This window comes from Camellia sinensis, chromosome 1, assembly GCF_055761805.1.
Source record: "Camellia sinensis isolate YWXY chromosome 1, ASM5576180v1, whole genome shotgun sequence".
Lineage (NCBI taxonomy): Eukaryota > Viridiplantae > Streptophyta > Magnoliopsida > Ericales > Theaceae > Camellia > Camellia sinensis.
In genome coordinates, this window is record NC_138961.1 from 37,148,228 (window position 1) to 37,171,109 (window position 22,882).

The window sequence follows — 22,882 nt, forward strand, 5'->3', positions numbered from 1 at the left end:
CATCTCATTTTCAATTTTTCCAAAAGTAGAGAGATTGGAAGAAAAAAAAACCCACTATTTTCATAATACCAATTTTATCCCTATAAAAATAAAAGAAATAAAATAATTAAAAATATAAAAAGATTATTTTAGTAATATAACATAAAATAATTTATTTTCTTTTCTCTTCTCTTAATCAAATCTAACCAAACAAGAATGAGAGAAATCACAATCATTTTTTTTCTTTTATTTTTCTTATCCAAACAAAAATGAGAGCAATCGCAATCTTTTTTTTTTCTTTTTTTTTTTTTTTTTTTTTATAACTTAAGTAATCATTTCTTTTCTTTTTTCCCCTAAATTCCCAAACATAGTGTAAAGAAGTGGAACAAGAATTGACATTATCCTGAAGACAACCCTCATTCACATGTTAACTACTATGTAATTTTCCAGCTTTCAAATGCAAGAAACCTCCGTTATTGAAGCTTCTAAAGCACAATTCATGATTTAAATAATACCTTAGTCTTCACAAAAAGAATTAACAGATTATTATAATGAAAATATTCTTTTGGATTTTTAATAAAAATGAAAGACTGGGAAAAGAAATAAGAACATTTCAAAAGGATTGAAAAAAAAAAAAACAAGTGACTAGTCGGTCTTTTTTGACATAATAATCTGCAGATGCTAATAAAATCAATGAAGTTCTTCAAAAACTAACAATTTGCAAATTAAACACACAAATCAAAGAGGTACACTTTATCAAGAACTACATTTTTCAAAGAAGAAAATGATGATGTGAACTACAGGCTATCCAGCAGTACAAGGGAAAGATAATTTCTACCAAGGCATGGACTCGAAAGTTTACTGCAACTGTCGCCGGAGATAGAGCACCCACCAGAAACATAAAAAGGATGAAACCCGCCCGCTTAGCTTCCGGCTGCAGCAGGCACAGCAACTGGCTTCGAGTCTTCTGCCTTTTCATGTTCTTTGTTGAGCATCTGGCATCACATTTCCAAATTTTAAGTCACCCAGTAATATAAACATGATTTGTGAAATTATACACAGAAAATCACAGTCGGGTTCCACTTAATTATTGTTGAGACAACTAGAATAATGTCAAAATAGCTAGGTAGGTGTATAAGTTGGGAGATTTTTTTCCCCCCATCTTGATTGGTTACAAGCCTAAGCGCCAACTCATGATTTATGTAAATCAGTTATGGAAAAGACTCGTGATAGATTTGCTTAATTGCATCAACAAGCATCCCATGATGTCAAAATCAACATAATATTGAGTTGTTGACCCCGGTGCACATTGGATGTCATTGGCTTGCAAGATTTTGATTTTTGACTCCAAAATATTCAGTATTTAGATGATGAAGCAACATAAACTATTGGTGTCTGAACTAAGTTTAAGTTGAGATGGATGTGCCCAAGAAGATCATGAATTTGGCTTCGATGACACCAGCTGGACCAGGCTACTCCCTTGTGTGTATATATAGATATGTGAAACTAATGCATTTAGTTGATTGTTTCTATGGAAAATGTAAATTGACACACTGAAAGAAGTTCCTAGGTGCTCAACTTGTTCCAGAATTGGACAGATTGATATCACTCTCGATGCAAAAAGTGGTTTAGTAAGCTACAAGTAGACTATAAAATCCAATGAATTCGACATTGATAACCCTGTCAATGCAGAGTGAATTAGTGTGCCACAAGTCATTGCTATAGAATCAAAGAGGCTATATCATTGTGACATTGTCATAATTTCAAAACTCTGCAAGCAAGTGGTCAACATCGGCCTCCCCATTCCTAGAATGACTGAGTGCTTGAATTTCTAATATGACTCATGTACAGGCCAAGACCTACTAATTGATAAGCTATATATTCATATGCCTACAAACAAATAAGAATATATATATATATATAGAAAATATAAGCCACCAGTTAGAATCCAAGATTTGGGCAGCTAACCTTATTGTTGATCAAGTTATGGAGAGCGATTACACTCCGGATGAGGGAAGAAAGGTAAGTGACCAACATCATATCATTTGTTTTCACTGCACAGAGATAATAGATCAACAATTCAGAAAAGAAAATAGTTGTTTCCGAAAATCCAGAAACCGATGGCAAAGACACAGCAAAGGATATCTGGGATTTAGTTTATTTACCTGCAAAGGCTTTAATTAGTTCGGTCACATTGAGATTCGGAAGTAGGTTAAAGACATCCTGCAAGAAGAAATTTTGAAAATTGAGAACAGAGACAAAGACCTACCCAGATTGTAGCTGCAGCAAAACAATGACCACCACCACCACCACCAAGAACAAAGTCAATAATCTTAAAAAACGGATTTAATAGGGCTCTGAGGAAGTTTCTTTGAAACTCAATGATAAAATAATGAGCTGCTACATATTTTTGTCGAATCCAGGAACAGGCTGAGAAGTACAGATTGGATGGACAAACAAACATAATCAAACCAAACCAACACATTGTGTCTCAATCAATTGATGTTGGCTACATAAATCCTTTTTATCCATTATGCTCTATCAAGGGCCAAACACATTGAGGCACCACTCAGCAATGGAGGGTCAAAGGGAAATTGAATTGGGACATGTTCAAATTTTGTATTTGTTATATGTCATATATATATGAATAATTTATTAAAAGATAATGAAAACATGCAATGTTACATAACACTAATTACAATAAAAAAGCTATATATTTCATAACTTAAACATCATGATGTATTTATCTTATAAAAGTTTCGAAACATATTTAGAGTATATAAGTAGTATCATGAAGAACGTAAAACATTGTTATTATGAAAAGATTCAAAACACAAGACATGAAGGATTCAAGAAGTGTCAGTAAAGTGTCCGATATTGTGCACTTTTATTCTTCTTTTATCTCTTAACCTAGCTACATCGGGCTCTTTAACAAGTGTTGTAAGTCATCAACAATTTCTCTCGCTCCTCAAAAGTCTGCAGGAACGGAGTTGATGCTCCCACATCCATAGCATGAGCAGTTAAAGCAAGTGAATGATTTGAAATTTGAGTTGGAAAAAGGAACCTGTAAATGGCACAGAATCTCATGGTTCAATGGAAGCTTCCCATCAATAACAAGGTCAAGATAACTGCGTATCTCTTGAAGTCGTGCATCCAACCCCTTAAGGGCTGCAAGTTTCCCAGTCACCTGCAGCAGACAAAGAGAACAAAGTTTATTTTATCCTTCTTCTTCTCCTTCTTCGTCTTCAATAGTCCAATTGAATTGAGTTATATTCCAGTGCAGCCAATTTCTATTTCTCTCAAATCTTTTTAAAATTAGAAACAGCTATGCACCGGACATGTACCAGGCAAGCAAGGAAAAGGAAACCAGAACAGTAAAGAACGAATACCTCTGTTGCAAGGGTGCTAATGGTTGTATCCTTCACATCCCTCAGCAAGTGCTCAACCCCTGTTGAATAAAGAAGACAGTAGAAATTAAAGATGAAGCTGATACAGAAACAAGATAATATGCACATATATCATATATGTGAATTTTTTAGAGGCACTAAGTAAGTTGGCAAGTTGGCATCTTCTTTAAAATCAACAAAGAACGAGAGAAGGCGCTGAGAAAAAAGAAAAACAAGATGCAGGGGGGAGAGAGAGAGAGATGTAGCATCTATTTCAGGTTTCTATCCCAAGTGGCATACCAATTTCCTCAACTTCATGAGCGGCAATTTCTGAAGGCACATGCACAAATACCTTCTGGCTTTTCTGAGTAGCATTCTGCAAACATATCCAACGGTCAGATCAACTTCCAAGCAGATTTGAGACATTCTGCCCAGAATGACAAGCTTTAACCATTAAAGCATCTCAGTTAAGTCAGTCATGCATTAGCAATTACCACGTAACATCACTGAATGATTAAAAATTGTGATGGAAATGGAAAACTAGACGGTTACTTTTACCTCTTTAACCTCTTCAACAGCATAGTAAGCTTTAGTTGGAATCCCCATCTCCTTAGGCTGGACATCAATTATGACCAAGACAGGATTGGGAACGTAGCTGCAATACCACCAGTAAAAATTGCACAAAAGTGCAAGAAGGCCAGAAAATTGTTATAGACAACGAAGTGAATTCTAAAGGTAAAACAGACATTCAATTTGCGAAGAGACATGTTATATATATTGTTGCTTGCAAAATGTTACATGCCACCATAAAAGCCCGTTTCCCTTGATAATCCAAGGACAAAATTGAGAGATATGGTGGCAAGCAATTGATGACAGATACATGACCAGCTTGTAAGAGATTTTATTGTGGGACAAAGCACAATACACATTGGGTAAGGCTTGTGATTAGACAGCTGATCAGAAGTCATTATGGACCAAATCATCATAGGTATAAGTGATGTGCCTTGGAACCAAATATTCAAGAACCTTCTGGAAATGGTGTAGAAAATCGATGATTCTAATAGGAGTACATAATGATACTCTTCCATTAACCAAACAAATAAATAAACAAACAAACAAACATAAAGGAACAATATGTCAATAACAATAACATGATGCTATCCAATGCAATACATGAAGTGATTCTAAACTAGCATTAAGTAGTTTGAACAAGAAGATAATATTTAATCCATTTATATTACTCAAAATGCATAGAAAACAGATAGTCATGGAAAAGGCACCCCAACTGATATTTTTCCTTTTAATTGATGATAATACAAGAAAGAAAACATAGGAAATGGAAACAAATATGTTCACATAAAAATCATCATTTACCACAACATGTACAAAATTTCACTAATGCTTCCATTGCATGAAATCAATCATGTGAAGATCTGTCTTTTATCCAAGTGCAATCCACTGTATGTGTGGGCTAACCAATTCCCTTCAATTATGATTAACAAGTCCAAAGTTAGAAGTCAACGATCATGTTAAGATCACAGCTGCATGAAGCGGGAGCAGAAATGGAGGCAGGGGGTGGGGACCATGGGGCAAGGTTGTTAAAATCGGGATCCTACGTTGGATCGTTGGAGGTATTTATAGGATCGGATCGTAGAATCGGATCGAGGATCGTAAGATCCTACCGAAAAAGACAAATTACATAATAATTTAATTTGAATAAATATTTCTTATAAAGTATACACAAAATGAACCTATATTCTATTAAAAAGAAGTAAACATATTGTGAAAAATATAATATTCCATGTAAAATGTACATATAATATTATGCAATAGAAAACTCGATGGTAAAAGTTCTGTATTTTAGCAAAAAAGAAGGTGAAGAAGAAGAAGAAGAATTCTATAACAAAATACTTTACAACGTACAATAATGCGTAAAAAGTGAAGAAAAAATATTTAACAAAATTAGATATGAAAACAGATTAAGAACTCAAAAGAGTAGCTTAGTCGAATGATAAGATTTGTCGTTTGCATCCCTGGTGGAGCAGATTCGAGTCACAAAAATAATTTCTCCAGAAATTGGAATAAAGTTGCAATCATCTTACCCTTCTTAGACTCCACTAAAGCTAAGTTTGTTTTTCCGACTATTTAATTTTCTTAAATTACCGCAATATTTGAATGTTTGTTTCTTAGTTTGTTTTTCTTAGTCTATTTGATTCAATACTACTTAATTTTTATTATTTATTTTGACAGCATAAATTAGTATTTAGACAACAAACATAAAATTTACAACAAAATATGTCATACAATACAAAACAAGGCTTGTAAATTGAATCGGATAGGATCGGATTCGGATCGGGATTCCACGATTCTATAAGATCCCATTACTAGGATCGAAAGATCCTACCTATAAGGAGTTTTTTATACGATCCGGATCGATTGTACTCAAATGGATCGTAAGATCGTAGGATCGTAAGATCCGGATCGGGATTCTGATAACTATGCCATGGGGGAGGGAGGGCCCTATAAAAGAGTGCAAGGTTGGGAACAAGGAAAGCTCTCATAGTTGTTTCCTGCTACTAAGGTTAAGATTAAAAATTACTTAATTGAACATATGAAGGCACCAAAAGCTGCCCTTGCCGACTACAATACCACACCCATTGAGATGAGAAAATGGGCTAACAGGGAATTTCCCAGAGCTTCACCTTCTTCACTTTAGGGCATAACAGTTTCTATCAATAGCCATGAAACTATTATTGAACTCAAAAACATGGATATGGACATACACATGGGACACAGACACACATGGCGGGGATACGGCAATATATATATATATACATTTATTTATTTGCTATGTATAGTAGATGAATAAAAATTTAGAGAATAGAGACAGGCATTATGTATATGTGGGTGTATTTTTATTTTCACCTTCCTCCCTCTTTGCTTTCATAAATTTTACTTTGACCCCAAATATTTTTTCTAACATTACAAAAAAGAAACTCACAGGGGTGTCCTGAAGCATATCCAAACACAAGATGTGTGTCTGTGAAGTGTCCTGTAATAAAAATAATTTTAAAAATTGACATGCCACGTGGCATGTCTGCAGCATGGACATGAACTCTGATGTGTCAGTGTCTCATACATGTTCAACCAGATAAATGACACCCATTTTGAAATGTCAATGCTTCATATATATAAGTTGAAATTTGAACATATTTCAAGTTACTCGTTTCTTCCTTCTCCTTCTTTATGTTACTACAATTTTTATTGGGCATATCCTAGTGAGAAGCTACAATTACTAAAAATACATTTCTCTTAGAAGTTTGAATCTCTATAGCTGATTAGTTTACTTTCTTAATGATGGTAAATGGAAAATGACTGCCCATATCCCCATCAGCAGCTAGAGATTTTGAAAGATCAAGGGCAACTACAAACATAACCATTTCTTTTTCCCATGAAAACAAACCTCATTACAAGATTCTCTGCAGAAAAATAGATGACAAGTTTAGGTAGAAGATCACCAAGACCCGGAAGAGGAAGAAGTAGCAAAATGATCTATTGACGATGAGACACATCAGACAAAAACAGAACTAACTCAATTGTTGAATCCCGCACCACAAGGGAAAAAGAAAAAGAAATAAGACACTTGAAAAGAAAGACAGAACACAGATGTTAATACAGTGCAAAATAGTATGAGCAAACCAAGGTTCTCAAACAACACTAAAGCAACCTTAATTTTTGGGTATAGGAGTAGATAATCTTACTCATTGAATAGCCCATGAATATTAAGGTCATTTTCCCGTAACTTTGGACCAGTGCTATACCACCCCACAACATGCTCCTTTGCTGAAAAAAGTTATAAATCAATTGCAACAATAAGAATAGCAATAATAACATGAGTAATGACAACTAGAATAATAATAATGATAATAATAAAGGAAAGGAAACCGAAAAGGAATAAGAAATGTAGGGAAAGGATTACAGAGAAAAAAAAATTTATACCATTTATTCTCCTGAACATGGAAAACATTGATTCATGGTAATTGTGGTCGAGAAACCAGATGCTTGGATCCTTGTCGTCTTCTTCAAAAGGTACTGCACATGTTAAATAAAAATATTAGAAGGGACATACTAAATACATGCATCTGGAAAGGTAACTGTGTTTGAAACCAGACAACATGAGTTATAGAAGAAAAATGGAACGAGTGTTACTTATACCATTTATTCTTATAGCACTTCCAACAAAACTCAAAAAAAAAAAGAAAAAAAAAAAAAAGAAGAAGAAAACAGAAAAGAAAAAAATAAAGACAAAAAGACAAAAAAAGAAAAAAGAATATTCATCATATTCTTAAAATGACAAAACAAAAAGTCATACATGTCAAATGTGCATGTCCGCAACATGCATACTCACATATTTCCAACTCCAGCTTTGGGCATAAAAGAGCTTTCTCCTTCTTTGAAAATATGGACTTAAATTAATAAGGACTCAACATCAACAATATGCCGCCATGATGCAATCATCATAAATTTCCAACAAGCTGAACTAAAATGGAAGCATCCAGGTTATATTCTCCTCAGTTCCCCTACCAAGAGCAGCCTCCTTGTAGTTTTTTATGCAATGATGTTTAAATATTACAATAATGTAACTATCATGTTTGCCAAGTAGTTTCCAAGAATTTGACAAGACAATGCTATCCATCCAAGACAAGTCAATGCCATCCATCCACAAACTACCATGCTTATTTAGATTTGGCAAACTAACCATGTAACATAGTTATTTAGATGAATTTCAGGGCTTTCCTACCAATTTAGTAGGCTTCAAACTCATTATGCAGTTTTTTATAACTTTTGCTATTTCAGCCTATGTTACTTTGTCTCGGATACAGGTGTCGGGTGCGTATCTAGGGGTTGGACTCATCAAATCTCAAATTTAAGGGTACACGAAGTTGGCACAAAAGAGTAATATTTTAATATTTTTAATCCATTATATGAGATAAAATGGTACTAAATGTAACATAGTCAAAAAAGTGTTTTATAGCAATTACACAACAAATGATACATATAAGATAGTGTTAAATACAAAAATACGAGAAGTATCCAATGGAAAGTATTGGACACATATTGCATACCCTTGTCCATGTGTCGGGTGTTCGACATAGGTATTTGATTTATTTAGAAGAGTCCATGCAACCATGAATGCAACTGCTCCTTTGAGCATGAACTGTCCTTTCCCAAAAAGTAAACATTTCTAACACAGTAATAACATTACCATGTGATAATATTCAAATTTCTCATATTTACGCTTGTTAATGTAATAACTACTCTTTTCATTCAGTTATTTGAAAGTACATGCAGATATTATATTTACGCAAACAGGTCAATTTAGCTTATAATACAGAATATGTGTACGGAGTTGGGAATTCCAGTCAAATCAGAACTCTATTTGAATGGTTTATTTATGAATTCCAGTTTTCGGTTGAATTCAGAAAAAGTCAAAACTAATTAAATTTCTGAAAATTTTGGCTACATTATGGGTTTAGCAAACTCTTTCCCGGTCAAATTTACAATGAATGAATTGCTAAAACTTGAAAAAACTATCTATTTTAAGGTCATTGATGTCAAATTTCAAATTCCTTTTTTCCTCCTTTTCTTGTGCAAACTTTCCCCACAGAACCTCAGCAAATTTCAAACCACAGATGGCTTGCAAGGTGTCAACAATGCTGACAAACCTAATCAATATGCATCTGAACCTGAAAATTTAGCGAATTTCAAACCACAGATGGCTTGCAAGGTGTCGACAATGCCGACAAACCATAAATTTTAAATTCCTCCCTCCTGAAATAGTAGTAAAACTCTTCTGAAGTCTTTACAAATAAACCTACAATGAGAAATTTAAGGAATTGCATATCTGAACCACTTTGTTCGAATTCAAACAACACAATTTTCTCACCTCAAATACTTTCTTCAAGGAATACTTCCGAATACACCATATATTACAGGAGCCAAAATTAGCTCAAATCTTCTTATGCATCCAGCATATGTATGACTTAATTGTATATCTAGCTCAAAACCATAAAAATTCCTTTTCAAAAGCTTATTCCGATGAAAATAATTGTCTTACGAGAACAATTAATTGCATATCACAAGTACAAAGCTTAAATCCCTAAAATTCAACTATCAACAACCTACTTTTTTGTTCTTGTAACTTCACTGAAAATTTCCCCAATCTACATAATAACATGCAAAGAAACACACGATAAACATGAATTAAAGTCTAAACCCTAACTCTTTGAATCAATGCTATATCTGAAGAGTCTCAACGAAACAAAAAGAAAGAATTTCAGATCTGAAGAGAGAACCTGCGTAGCTGTTGGTGACATCGACGGTTCCTCTGAAGGAAGCGCCGAGTAGGACTCCGACGACGCGTTTCTTAGTGTCGCGAGCGACTCTGTTGTAGTGATCTACGATGCTCAGAAGAACAAGAGGATGAACTATAACCTTCTCGATCGAACGAGCCGAGATTTGCTGTGTCTTGATTACATCCATTTTCTAGAATCGCAAGCAATGTCACTGAGACGAATCCGCCGAATATATATATGTATATGCGCACGGTAGAGTTTTCTCGTGGTTTCTTGCCGGTGAGAAAAGCAACAAGAAAGTGAGCATATATATATATACAGCCCCACTTGGTTTTCAAATTCTATTTGGGCGTTTGATAGTTTGAGTTTGAGATAGTAGTTTGGGCCAGTTTTATCTGGGCCCAACTTTGTGAATGATACGCTCTGTTTCTGTTTGGTTTTAAACAACAATGATTCATCTCCTTTTTCTCCCACTCCTTTGACCCCCTCTCTCTCTCATTGGTTACATTTTCTTTTTCTTTTTCTTTTTTTTCCTGCTCCTCCAATCACCACCCGCCACATGGCAAAGGGGGGTGAGGGGCTGACCCCCCAAAGGGGGTCCCAAGCATTATTCGGTTTTAAAATTATTTTGAGTTTTTTGTGAATTGTTTATATTTAAATAAATTTCTTTTTTTACTTTTTAGATGCACCTAATGTAAATACACTTAAAGAGTAAAATATTTTTTAATTTAAAAAAAAAAAAGATTCACTATATATGGAGAAATACCAACACAAAAAAAGGTACACTTTGTATTTTTTTGTATTTAGCGAATTTTTTAAAACATTATTCATAAATATTTTATTTTTAAGTGTATTTAGAAATTTAAAATTTTTAATTAAAATAATAAAAAAATCACTAAATTAAAAAAAAAAATATATATATATATATATATATATATGAAAACAAAAGACTCAAAAAGAGTTTTCAAACAGCCTGATTCGGATCCAAACTTTCAAAGTCCATGGACTGAGCTCAAGCTAGAGTGCAGCTACCAAACCTAGAGTTGAAATTTAGAGGCCCAATTACTGCACAGCCCACTGGGTCATTACAAATGGCACACCACGTCCCCGTTTGGTAAAGCTGTGGAAAAATGATTATAGATTAACTTAACAGATTATGGCTTGTAGCTGTAAACATAAACTGTTAACCTATTTGGTATAGCTACGAGATTATGAATTTAAGCAGCAGAGTAGTATTTGGTTAATAAGTTGTAAAATTTTTACTGTATATTTGATTTTTTCTGCCCTTATATGATATAAAAATGACTATTTTGTCATTTTTTTCAGTTTTAATTTAAAAAAAAAATATTTCTTTAAAAAAATTAATATAATTAGTATTAATTAATATAAAAATTGATACATTTGCTAAAAATATAATGGAAGTATTATTGTCACAATTATTTTCCATTATAAATTAATTAGTATCAATTAATTGCTTAATTAGTATAAATTAATATTAAAATTATTAATTAGTATCAATTAATAACTTAATTAGTCTCAATTAATATTAATATTTGGGTATTGACGAGGGCATTTAAGTAATTTTAGCCCCCCACACCAGTTGTGCGTTTAAGTCAAAAATTTAAACACCCCCTGACCAGCTTTTGAGATAAGCTGAGAAATAGCTTGATTGAAGCTATAAGCTGGTTAACTTAAACTATACCAAACACAATATTTTAGCTTAAATTAAGTTAAAAATTAAAATAAACAACTTATAAGGTCTACCAAACAGGCCTCTTGTCTAATTTGAAACTCTATTTAAATTTCAATAATGCTAATGACTATAAATTGAGTGTGTTTGGTTTTAATTTTTTTTAAATTGAGATTTTACTTTTTATATTTTTTATTTTTAGTGAATATTTTTAAAATTTTAAGCAAGTTTCTTACTTTTTTAAATACACCTTACTTGTATGTATTTAAAAAGTAAATTATTTATGAGAAAATATTTTTAAAAATTAATAAATACACAAGAATACAAAAAATATACTGTATTCTTGTATTTTTTTTGTATGTTTAATGAATTTTCTAAAGATTTTTTTCACAAATATTATACTTTTTTAATGTATTTATATTAGGTGTATCTAAAAAAAAATTAAAAAAAAATTTACTTAGAATATTAAAAACATTTAGTGAAAACAAAGAAATACGGAAAACAAAAAATTTTAATTTTTTAAAAAGTGAATCTTGAACATCCAAACCAAACAACCTGATTATTTTTTTTTATCATAAATTATTTACTATTTAATGTTTTAAAATTGTATTTCTCACTACTTATATTTGTTACTAATATAATGGTCACACACCACTTGATAAATAAAATATAGTAAAAAAATACGACAATGCTAGGAAACAGAAATAATATAGACTCACACACATGTCTCACAAGTGTGAGTCTCATATCATATGTGAGTTTACATCATATGAACCTCACCTCTTGTGAAATATCTATATCTCATTTTGTGTTTGGTATTCGGTGCATTTAGACTTATTGAAAAAATATGATTATCGTAGTATTATTATTTAATTTTAAGTTCTGAGTTTCCATAATGTAAATAAATTAAAAACTTAATTTATGGAAAAAAAAAGAAAAGAAGCAGGCTTCTCATAAGAATGTATATTCATGATTTCATGCCTGTATTTTTTTTCAGCTTTTTTTTTTTTTTTTTTTTTTCATGCTTAATTTTCCGGAAGTGGATTCACACCCACCCTGATTATACTTGTTTATCATGATATGCGATCAATCATCAAAAGCACAATTCTAGTAAACAAAGAAAATCAAATTAAAAGAGAAAATGTTGAGCTGTTGAAGCATAGACTTAGATATCATTATAGTATACAATTGCGTAAGAAATAAATGGATCAGATTAGTGTTGAATGTGCATAATGTGAAATTAGCTTAGTTAACATGAAAGATGAGTTACATATTTCAATATTATTCACCCAAAAGGAGTGTCACAAAAAGTTTAAATCTCTTATGTAATTGCATTTAGTTAAGAAAAAAAAAATGTAAAATAAGATTTTAAAATCAGAATAACCTTTTTGTTTCTCATTTAAGATAATTTTTTCTTCTTGTTTACTTTTTTTTTTTTTTTGTAGTCTATCTAATAAACAAGAAAATAAATAAATAATGGAGTTTTGATTTTTAAAATTGAAGAAACAAAATTAAGTTGAAATTAAACATTATGGGCGATTTCATCAAGTATATTAGTTTGATAAAATTCAACTTGTACAACAAAAAAAAATTAACATTGCAGTACACTTTATTTTAAACTAAGCATGAAAACTATTTGATTTACCACATTAACACGGCACGACATGATACAATAACATGAAAATATAATTTTAATACAAACCCGAGATAATAGTGCACGAACACGAGAAACGATTCCCAGTCTGACATGGTTCCTTGGCAATGTCAACACATGAAATTCAAAGAAGGAACCAGACCCAAGGTACGACCAGTTTTGTAGTCCAAGAAAACATCTCATGAGAACTCTAAAGCACAATGCAATTTCCAAGCATTTACATACATAGATCTATATATATACACATAATAAATAAAGAAAAGTTAAGGATCATAAAAAAAAAATTTCATGAAAATGATCATGAAAGATTTATGATTCTTAAATTACCTTGATTAGTGTGTGATGTTTTATTTTAAATGTAATCCAAAGGTCATAAATCTTTCACGATCATTTTTATAAAAAAATTTTCATGATACCTAACATTGCTCTAATAAATACTACATATATATTAATATTTATCCAACAGAGTAAACACAGAGAGAGAAAACAATGTTGAATAAGCATGCAAATGAGAATGTCGAAGAACTTTTAAACTTTCAATTTCTAGAGCTACGTGCATTTTACAACAATATTTGAAATGTCTGTCATTTCTTGTTTTTCTTGTTTTTGTTTTTGATGCTAAAACCTAAAACATCTTCGAATCATCGCAACAACTCAGAAACATTTTCTTAGATTCGAAGCTTGTTTTTTTACATGAAGCTTAAACGCAGATCCAATGGTGGATGATTCATTTCAGCCTTGCATTCATTTGCAAACAACCTTAACTTCTCAGAATCTGATTCACTAAATGAGTTCAATGGAAATAGTTGCAAAGTCTCCATCGCTCTTTCTGGCCCCGAAACTTGATTTATACTGACTAAATCTGCAAAGAGAACAAAGTGAAATACAATCAGTAAAATTTTCTTGGTCAAACCCTCTGTTTGGTTCTCGGGAATATTCAAGAATTACAAAAGAAAAAGCTTGAACACGGCCGAGAAAGTAAAGCCTTTATTTTCAAATGATTTTTTTTTTTTTATGAGCGAAAAAGAAGTATATTGATGTAAAGTAAAAAAACATATGCTAACTATTTTGGCACATATTCAGGGAATAGCTTACGTTTTGCAGAAGAAACCGAAACCCTATCTTCTCGGTGGATCTCGTGTTGTTCAGTAACTGAAACTCTGCGACGCTTCTGTCTCTCCCTAGCTTTATGGTTTTGAAACCAGTAAAAAACATTCTTACTCTCGATCTTGCCATAAAAGCTCAATTGAGAAGAGATCTTTTGGATCTGGTCAGTGCTTGGGGTTCGAAGTCCGGTCCTGAACAGGTCAGTCAGGACTTTGACCTGTTCAACGGTCGGATTCCACCGCCCACACTTATTTCCAGCACCACCACCGTTGCCACCACCACAGCGTGGCTTTACACAAAAGCCTGACATTCCAATATCATCCATATATATCTAACTAAAGTCTGAAAAACTTCTGAAACTCTGATCTTTGGTTCTGGTCAGCTTCTGAACTCAAAAAAGAGAGTTCGTGTGTGCATATATAAATACAAGAAGAATGGTAAGTTTAATATTGTTTTTGTTTTTTTTTTTGATGTGATGAAGTTTGGATTTGTTTAATGTGAGATTGAAGAGAGAATCAGACCCATTTGTTTAAGTGCAATATGCTTTGATTTTAGAGCATGTGAGAGGGAGAGAAGTTAGAGGATTTGATGGAATTGTTTTTTGGGCCAGCTTTTTTGTGTAAAGAGAGAAAAGGAGAGATAGACATGCACAAAAGCTGCCACCATTCAACATTTCGGTCGGCGAGCAGACAAAGAGTTAAGTTCTCAAATTTTTGTATAAAAAAATACACACTAATTAAAAAAATATCAAATTCTATGTTAAATTTTTTTCCCCTTTTTAAGTCTGATATATGGATTTTATATAACATAAGGAAAAACTTTCATGTATAGAAATAGGGCACATAATAGAGATATCAACCTAAAAAAAATAGAAAAAATAGAGATACTATTAATGTTACTTATTCAAAACATTTAATCAAAAAAAAAGTGCATAGAATTTAAAATCAGCAATGTTACATCCACACAAAATCATCTCCCCAAACCCTCCAAATGACATTGCAAGGTTGTTTGAAAGGTTTTGAGAGAAGAGAGGATGGAGCATCTCCAACGGTAGTAGGCATTTTACCTATTTAAATATTACTATAAAGCATATATTTTATTTTACCTATCAACTGTTTTATGTTTTTACTCCAACCATGCTCTTTATTTTAGCTATTTATCCAAATACTATTAATTTTATAGAATGCCACGTCAACAACAAAGATGGAGGGAAATGATCCTAATGATTGAATACATTTTGCCTAGCGTTGAAGGCTAGTTAGAGCATCTCCAATGCACTAGGCATATCATACTTGTTAGTTAAAATGCCTAGTGTGATTCACTTTTTTCAATTCCAACGCACTAGGCATATGATTAGGCATTTTGGCTCAACTCATATTCACTAGCTACATGTAGCTAGCCTTCAACGCTAGGCAAAATGTATTCAATCATTAGGATCATTTCCCTCCATCTTTGTTGTTGACGTGGCATTCTATAAAATTAATAGTATTTGGATTAATAGCTAAAATAAAGAGTATGGTTGGAGTAAAAATATAAAACAGTTGATAGGCAAAATAAAATATATACTTTATAGTAATATTTAGATAGGTAAAATGCCTACTACCGTTGGAGATGCTATGAGTTGAGCCAAAATGCCTAATCATATGCCTAGTGCATTGGAATTGAAAAAAGTGAATCACACTAGGCATTTTAACTAACAAGTTTTATATGCCTAGTGCATTGGAGATGCTCTATCACATCATTCAGGGGGTTTGTGAGGGAGAAAATTGTATAAATGAAACATTTTTCATTTAAAACTTATAGACAAAATTCATTCTAATATGGTCTAACAAAAATAAATTTATATTTACAATAATGATTTTAGATTCAAGATACTTTTAGGGTACATAGCATTTATGTAAAAATAATGGTGTGAGTCTCATATTTTTTGTACACATAGTACAACTGTGTGTATATATATATATATATATTAATAGTGAGTGCAAATGTATATATTTGCAATATGTCTTTTTGGGAGGTTTGATATGTGATGAGTTTGAAAGTTATTTGACAGTTCTCTACCATTATAATTGTTTAGTAGTAAATTTTATGAGCATTATTCACAGTGTCTTGATTATATGTTTTTTTATAATATGACAGATATAACTCATGGTGTTGGTTAGTGGTTATCACTTGATCATCACGTTTACACTCCAAAATGAGTTCAAAGAACCCTACTTATGACACAATTTCCGATTATAAAAGAATATGTTTAAATAGACTTAGAGATCTAACTAGTGTAATGAGTCCAAAGCCACAAAGACATATGAGTAATACAAGTTTTGTTCATAAACTAATGGATGCATTGTATATTGTATTGTATGCTAAAGATCATGTGAATGGTTACTGGAAAAGAAGTTTGGTGTGAGTGAAAGTCAAAGTTCACATTGTCTGATCATAGTTGGATGGTTGTGATCAAAGCCCCTGACATGGATACTGATAGTTTTAGTTGACCAAGGAGTTCCGTTCAGTCAAAAAAAAATTCTGATCCACCAAGAATCCTCTAGAGTGTTTTTTTCTTAAAATTTCTTAAAATGGTGTATTGTGTGGTTGAGATTTAATGTTAAAAAATTGATGTGACTTGTCATTAAATCTCAACCACACAATGCACCACTCTAAAAAACTTTAAAAAAAAAAAAAACTCTAGAGGATCCTTACTCATTTTGATCAGCCAGTTCAGTCAAAAATTGTTGTGATTAAACATTCTTTTAAGGGTATGGGGACAGTGACTAGATGACAATAAAGCCACCAAGTTGAGATTTGAGAGACACAAAACTCAACTCTCAAATCTCAACTCAATAGAAACCATTAGGAAACTGACCATGATTTGGCTTTTCTTATGTCATAAGGCTCCTGTCTTAAGCAAATAAATGTCCTTATTTAACTAACCAAAATAACTCGAATTGGTCAAAAAAATAAATATGTAGATGAAATTTATTTCGGGTGCGATATATGTTATTAAATTTGAATCTATACATCATATATATGTTATTTTTTGATCATTTTTCAGGTTTAGTAATGTTCTTATTTATAAATTAAAAAAAGTTTAAAATTTAACGAAAACTGATTTGATGATTATTTTCGTTTTCAAAATATTATGAGCAACTTATGAAATTTAATAAATTTTTGTAATTAAAAAAAAAAAGTGGTTCTAATGTTTAAAAAATTAAATTTCTTTCACTCCTTCCTCTCTAGCTCCTTCGGACACAACCTATTAGTCATCCCCATCACTAGCCACCACATTTAGCCACCTCCACCTCTGGCCACTGTTTTTGACATCACCTTCGGTTAGAAACTACTTTCGATAGCCGGCAAATATTTTCAATCATCGACAATCACCTTTGGCCATTACTTTCCTGTGTTTGTAACTTCTAACTACTCATTCATTTATTTTTAAAACAAAAATTTAAAATATATGTATCAAATATTCTATTATTTTTATTTTTATTAAAAAGTAAATATACATAAATTTAATATATTTTACAAATAAAATAATAATGATAAGGATTTTTTTTCCCACTTTGTTGTTCAAAATTAGGGAGCTTAATTAACTTTCATTATGATTTCTAGGTGACTTTATGGCGCATGCAATGAAGATTGTATTTTAGGTGTTGTCCTTTTTTATGAGGTAAGGTTAATTAATCAATTAATCCAAAGTTGAAAATTCAAAGTTTGATGAGAAGTTGGAAAAAAAAACATCCTACTATTATTGTGCTTCTCTGATATCAGAGACTTTGGATTGGATTGGATTCGTGCCCCTTCATTTAAAGTGGAGTGTCAAATTGTAGTGCGTGCTTTTTGGTCTACAATTCCCAATAATGTTTTGTCTGTTAGCACTTGTCACTTGTAGTGTGGTTTGTTCTAACTCCTATGAATGTTACTATATTTTATATTTTTTTCTTCTAATCAACTCTGATTTTAACTGGAATATTGTAGGGAAATATTAAATCAGTGAGAAGATTATTTGTATTTTTATGCTGTTATAATATTACTCTATATATAATAGAAATCCTCCATATACATGATATAAATCTCACAGCATGCTAGAATTACATCACAAAAAATTTCATCAATGTGGTATCCATTACTCTGAATGTTGCAACTCATGGATGCATTTCAAAAGCATTGGGCTAATGTTTTTTGAGTTTATTTTGTATGTTAACGTTTTTTTTTTTTTGCCCTACAAAAAATGATCCTGAGTTTAGTAGTGGTTCAAAATTTTTGGTGGTTTCAGATTAAATATCAAAATAAGATTTTATCTAATTAAACCTTTTAAGAGTTGGGCCATCGATAATAAAAAATTTAATGTTTTTATTTATTATTATAAGCATTAGGTAACAATTTAAGTGGCCAAATGGTTCAACGACCTATACTTGAGTTAGTTGATGTTAACTCAATGACTTGAACAAGTTTATAATTTGTTTTTAAAATCATGAACTGTGTCTCTCATATATGCATTTTTCATAAATATATATATATATATATATATATACCAACAAGTGTAATCAATTGGACTAATAAAATCATAAATACAGAGTCAATGTCAAACTAATTAAAATTATATAAAGATCACAATGATATATTGATCAAAATGTAAGAAGTACCGTTGTAATATCTAAAAGATAAATGTATGCAACTAGGTTTTGAAAGGGCGGTCCAAGAGTTAGCAAAATTTAAATAAAGTTAAGCTCATTTTAAATTATTTAAATTTTGCCGGGATTATATTTATTCAACGAGTTAGCTTAATCAATAAAGTATTCTCTTATGAGATGTTGACCACTACAAGTAGAGCTTCTTTTCCAATCATATCGATTATTAAAAGTAAATAAAAAATATTTATCTATTCACAAAATTTTGAGTTTGAACTAGTTTGCAAGAATTATGTACTAAGGCCTCGTTTGGAAACAGATTAATTTAGTAATTTTTTAGTTATTGGACTAAAATATGAGCTAAAAAAAACTAGTATATTTGGGATGACTTTTGACTTTTTATGAAAATATGTGCAAAAAGTAGAGATAAAAGAGAATCTTTGATTTTTTAGTATGGATTGTTAGCTTTTTGACTAATTTAGTAACTTTTTGACTTTTTGGCTAAAAGGGAGGGTTCCCAAACGAGGCCTAAGCCTTCGTTTGGGAAGTGGGTTGGCTTTTTGGCTTTTTGACTTTTTTAGCTATTTTAGCCTGGGCTAAAAAGCTTGGTTGGGAAAGGACTTTTTGACTTTTTTGACTTTTTTTGTGAGAGAAGAGTGTAATAATTATGGGTTGGATGTGATATTTTGTTTGTTATAGCTAAAATAATTTATTTTATCTTTTGTGACTAAAATAACCTGAAACTAACTTGCCAAACGAACCCTAAATACTCCTAGTCTTTATTCATCTTTGCCAAACAACCCTACATACATAGCATAGATATGGAAACAGAAAATGCTACACTTGCTAATTATTTTTATCTATTGATATGACGCATCATAATAACATGTGACACATTTTCTTGTGATTAATTTAAAATGAATTTACTTAAAATTAATAATTTAGGGTAGAGCATCGGCAATGAGAGAGTATACTAATGAAAATGCTCAACAATCAAAGAGTCAATTCAGCATGGGTTTATTCAAACTTCACTTTCATTAGCAATCGTACAGTAAAAAATTTGGAAAATAATTCTGTAAATAAAAAAATGCATGCGCATGTTATTTCTAATCTATAATAACACATAACTTTAGGTGCTTACTAAAAACTTGCCACACATATCTTCATGATTGCATTATCACTACCAAGCTCCAAAGTCAAAAGTAACATTACGTACCAAAAAAGATTGAATGGATCTATCTATCTATCTATCTATTTATATTATGCTAAAAAGAAGGCTGAATTTGGTGTTTTTGTCTTATTTTTTTGATTTTTTCAAAATACTCTTACAGTAGTTAGGTGGGCAGTTATGTCCTAAATTTAATTTTTTTCCTTCAAATCCTTAACTTCTAATTTCTTATTTTAAACTCAGTCATATAGTTCATGATCTTATTTTTTAAAATTAAATAATTATATGTGCATGCATGACATGTGCTACCATTTTTAGTATATATATGTGTGTGAAAAATACTGTTTACACAAAAAATTTGTCCAAATAATGTATAATGAGAGCTTCTGTATATTCTGTGTACAAATTTTCTATGCATGCTATTGTATCTATATAGGGATAAATGCCATATATCATTGATTTTTTACAACTATTTTGTATCACCGATAATTATAATTAATTACCTTTTTTGAACATAATTATTAAGAAAATAATGAAAAAATTGCTATCTTACCACATACCTAATGATGGAGAAGGGTAAAAAAAATATAAAAAATACTACATATAATCCTATTTCTTACTTTTATATACAAATGAGTGGGTCACATGCGTATCTATTTATGTGGGTCTCGTTGCTTTGTATGAGTGTAAGAAAACGAGATAATAAAATAAGATCATATAAAATATTAATATTATTAAGAAAAAAAAAAGAAGGTAACATATAACAGTCTTTATATACGAGTGAAACTTTGTTCAATTCAATAATTGGACATGAGGTACTAGTTACGTGCTATGGGGCCCATTTCAAGCCTATTTTGATAATTTAAATCTTTTATTAATATCTATTATGTCAAGTAAATTGTTTATATAATTGAATATTAGTAATTATACAATTAGATTATATTTATTTTTTAAAAAGTAAATTGTCTATCGTTGAAACCCTATCTGACTTCTACTCCTTTTAAGAAAAAATAAAATCTAATATTTCATCAGTCTAATTTTTCTTTTCAATTAATTTACTATTGAAAAAAAATAGAAAGGATTGAAAAGGTTGGTAAAAGGGCATTACATGTGTCGGATTTTACATGTCTTTTTTTGTATCGTCCACCTAGATCCTGGGACATCTCTTTCTCTATCATTTCATCCGAGGTTTAAAGAAAGAAGAAACAAGATTATTAAAACAGGGGGAAGATGTATTTCAGTGAGAATCGAGAAGTCTAAGCTAAGCACTAGTCATTTATTAGGTAAAGTGTGTATTGATATGTATGTATAAATAGATTTTAGATAGATAGATATATAGGCACGCGTGAAATCTAGGCCGCCCTAATTTCCGTCTTTTTCTTTCTTGTCTGGTCTCAACCACAACCACAGCCACGTTTGTCTCTCTCAGTACCACAGCGACGACCGTTTTACTACTACTACACACCATTAGCAGAACACACATTCATGTTTTGTTTTAAAAGAGTTAGCTAATACATTAGTTTATTAGTTCAAAATAAAAATTTATACAAAAAATTAGGAGCAGAAACCCTACTCTAGATTTTGGACAGGAGATATTGTTTGGACCTATGGGACCCATCACAAGTCCGTTTTGATAATTTGAATTATTCATTTTGTTAGGTATTTTGTATATTTTATTCACATAAAAAATTAGGTCGATCCGATAATTGTAAGGGAAATTTACGTGTAGGTCCTAATAGGTAGACTTATTATCTAATAGATCTTGTGATAATTAATGACAATTTTTATCAAATACTATTAAAAAAAGTTACTAATTATTAATTTTCAACGACAGTTTGAAAATTTTGTCACAAAAAATATCACTAATTATAAATTTAACTGACAGTTTAAAAAAATCGTCACAAAAAAATGACACTAATTGGAAGTTAATTGGAAGGCCTATGATAATGTTAATTGGAAGTTTTTATTGTATATGTTGGATAGACTCGGTTTTGGGGTTAGATGGAGACAAGGGGTCCAATTTTGTATTTCTACAATACAGATGCCAGTCCTTTTTAATGGATCTCCAGCAAGTTCCTTTCCTACTTATAGAGGGCTACCACAAGGTGATCATTTATCTCCTTTATTATTCATATTGGTTATGGAAGCGTTAGGGCGTTCGTTATCTAGAGCGGTACAGGGAGGTCTGTTGCAGGGGTTTGCGGTGGGGGTGGATCCAACAGTTCTGACAGTTTCCCATTTGTTTTATGTGAATGATGCGCTCATTTTTTGTGATGTAGATGTTGATTAGATTGGTTACTTGAGATTTGTGTTCTTGTGCTTTGAGGTAGTTTTAGTACTTCGAGTGAACCTAGCAAAGTCAGAATTGATTCTAGTGGGGAAGGTGGCAAGGATCCCAGTGTTGGAAGCTATTCTAGGGTGCAAGGTGGCGTCTCTGCCAGTTTCATATTTGGGTTTACCTTTTAGGGCGTCTTTTAAGGCCAAGTGGGTGTGGAAGGAAGTGATGAAACGTATGCAGTGGCGGTTGACAAGATGGAAACAACAGTATTTATCAAAAGGCAGTAGACTTTTGTTAATTAAGAGTGTTCTATCCAGTATTCCGACTTACTTATGCTTGTCCATGTGATTCCGGTGTCAGTGGTAAAACAGATTGAGAAATTGCAAAGGGATTTATTGTGAGGTAATGGAGGGAGGGTTCTCATTATCACTTGGTGGTCTGGGATCGGATTTGTCATCCCAAGGTGAATGAGGGTTTGGGGATTCGAAGGTTGGTCTTGTTTAATGTGACCCTATTAGGGAAGTGGTTGTGGCGTTTTGTGGAGAAGCAGGACTATCTCTGAAGGGTGGTGGTAGCAAAGTTTGATATAGGAAATGAAGGGTGCTGTTTAGGGCGGGTGGGGCAATCTTATGGTCG

General features: G+C 31.8%; 2 protein-coding genes across 2 annotated transcripts; both read right to left on the reverse strand.

Moving 5' to 3' along the window:
- Window positions 1–267: 267 nt before the first annotated feature.
- On the reverse strand, window positions 268–10,105 carry LOC114274569 (26S proteasome non-ATPase regulatory subunit 7 homolog A). Its single transcript, XM_082876289.1, has 10 exons — window positions 9,722–10,105; window positions 7,365–7,457; window positions 7,127–7,208; window positions 3,924–4,020; window positions 3,666–3,741; window positions 3,369–3,427; window positions 3,044–3,166; window positions 2,145–2,202; window positions 1,948–2,033; window positions 268–974 (listed from the first exon to the last, which is right to left on the reverse strand). Exons 1-10 carry the CDS (start codon window positions 9,906–9,908, stop codon window positions 903–905), a joined length of 933 nt encoding a protein of 310 aa, XP_082732415.1. The 5' UTR covers window positions 9,909–10,105; the 3' UTR covers window positions 268–902.
- A 3,475-nt stretch (window positions 10,106–13,580) lies between these two features.
- On the reverse strand, window positions 13,581–15,238 carry LOC114274596 (WUSCHEL-related homeobox 5). The gene is made up of 2 exons (XM_028216560.2): window positions 14,161–15,238; window positions 13,581–13,927 (listed from the first exon to the last, which is right to left on the reverse strand). The coding sequence occupies exons 1-2, from the start codon at window positions 14,495–14,497 to the stop codon at window positions 13,755–13,757; spliced, it is 510 nt and encodes a 169-aa protein (XP_028072361.2). The 5' UTR covers window positions 14,498–15,238; the 3' UTR covers window positions 13,581–13,754.
- Between the last annotated feature and the right edge of the window lie 7,644 nt (window positions 15,239–22,882).

Coding starts and splice junctions, on each gene's coding strand:
- LOC114274569 (XM_082876289.1), bottom strand. CDS start 9,908: ATGGATGTAATCAAGACACAGCAAATCTCGGCTCGTTCGATCGAGAAG. Junction 4,021..7,126: donor ATTCATGGGCTATTCAATGA/GTAAGATTATCT, acceptor GTGGTATTGCAG/CTACGTTCCCAATCCTGTCT. Junction 2,203..3,043: donor AGATTCTGTGCCATTTACAG/GTTCCTTTTTCC, acceptor TTCTTCTTGCAG/GATGTCTTTAACCTACTTCC.
- LOC114274596 (XM_028216560.2), bottom strand. CDS start 14,497: ATGGATGATATTGGAATGTCAGGCTTTTGTGTAAAGCCACGCTGTGGT. Junction 13,928..14,160: donor TTCGGTTTCTTCTGCAAAAC/GTAAGCTATTCC, acceptor TTCTCTTTGCAG/ATTTAGTCAGTATAAATCAA.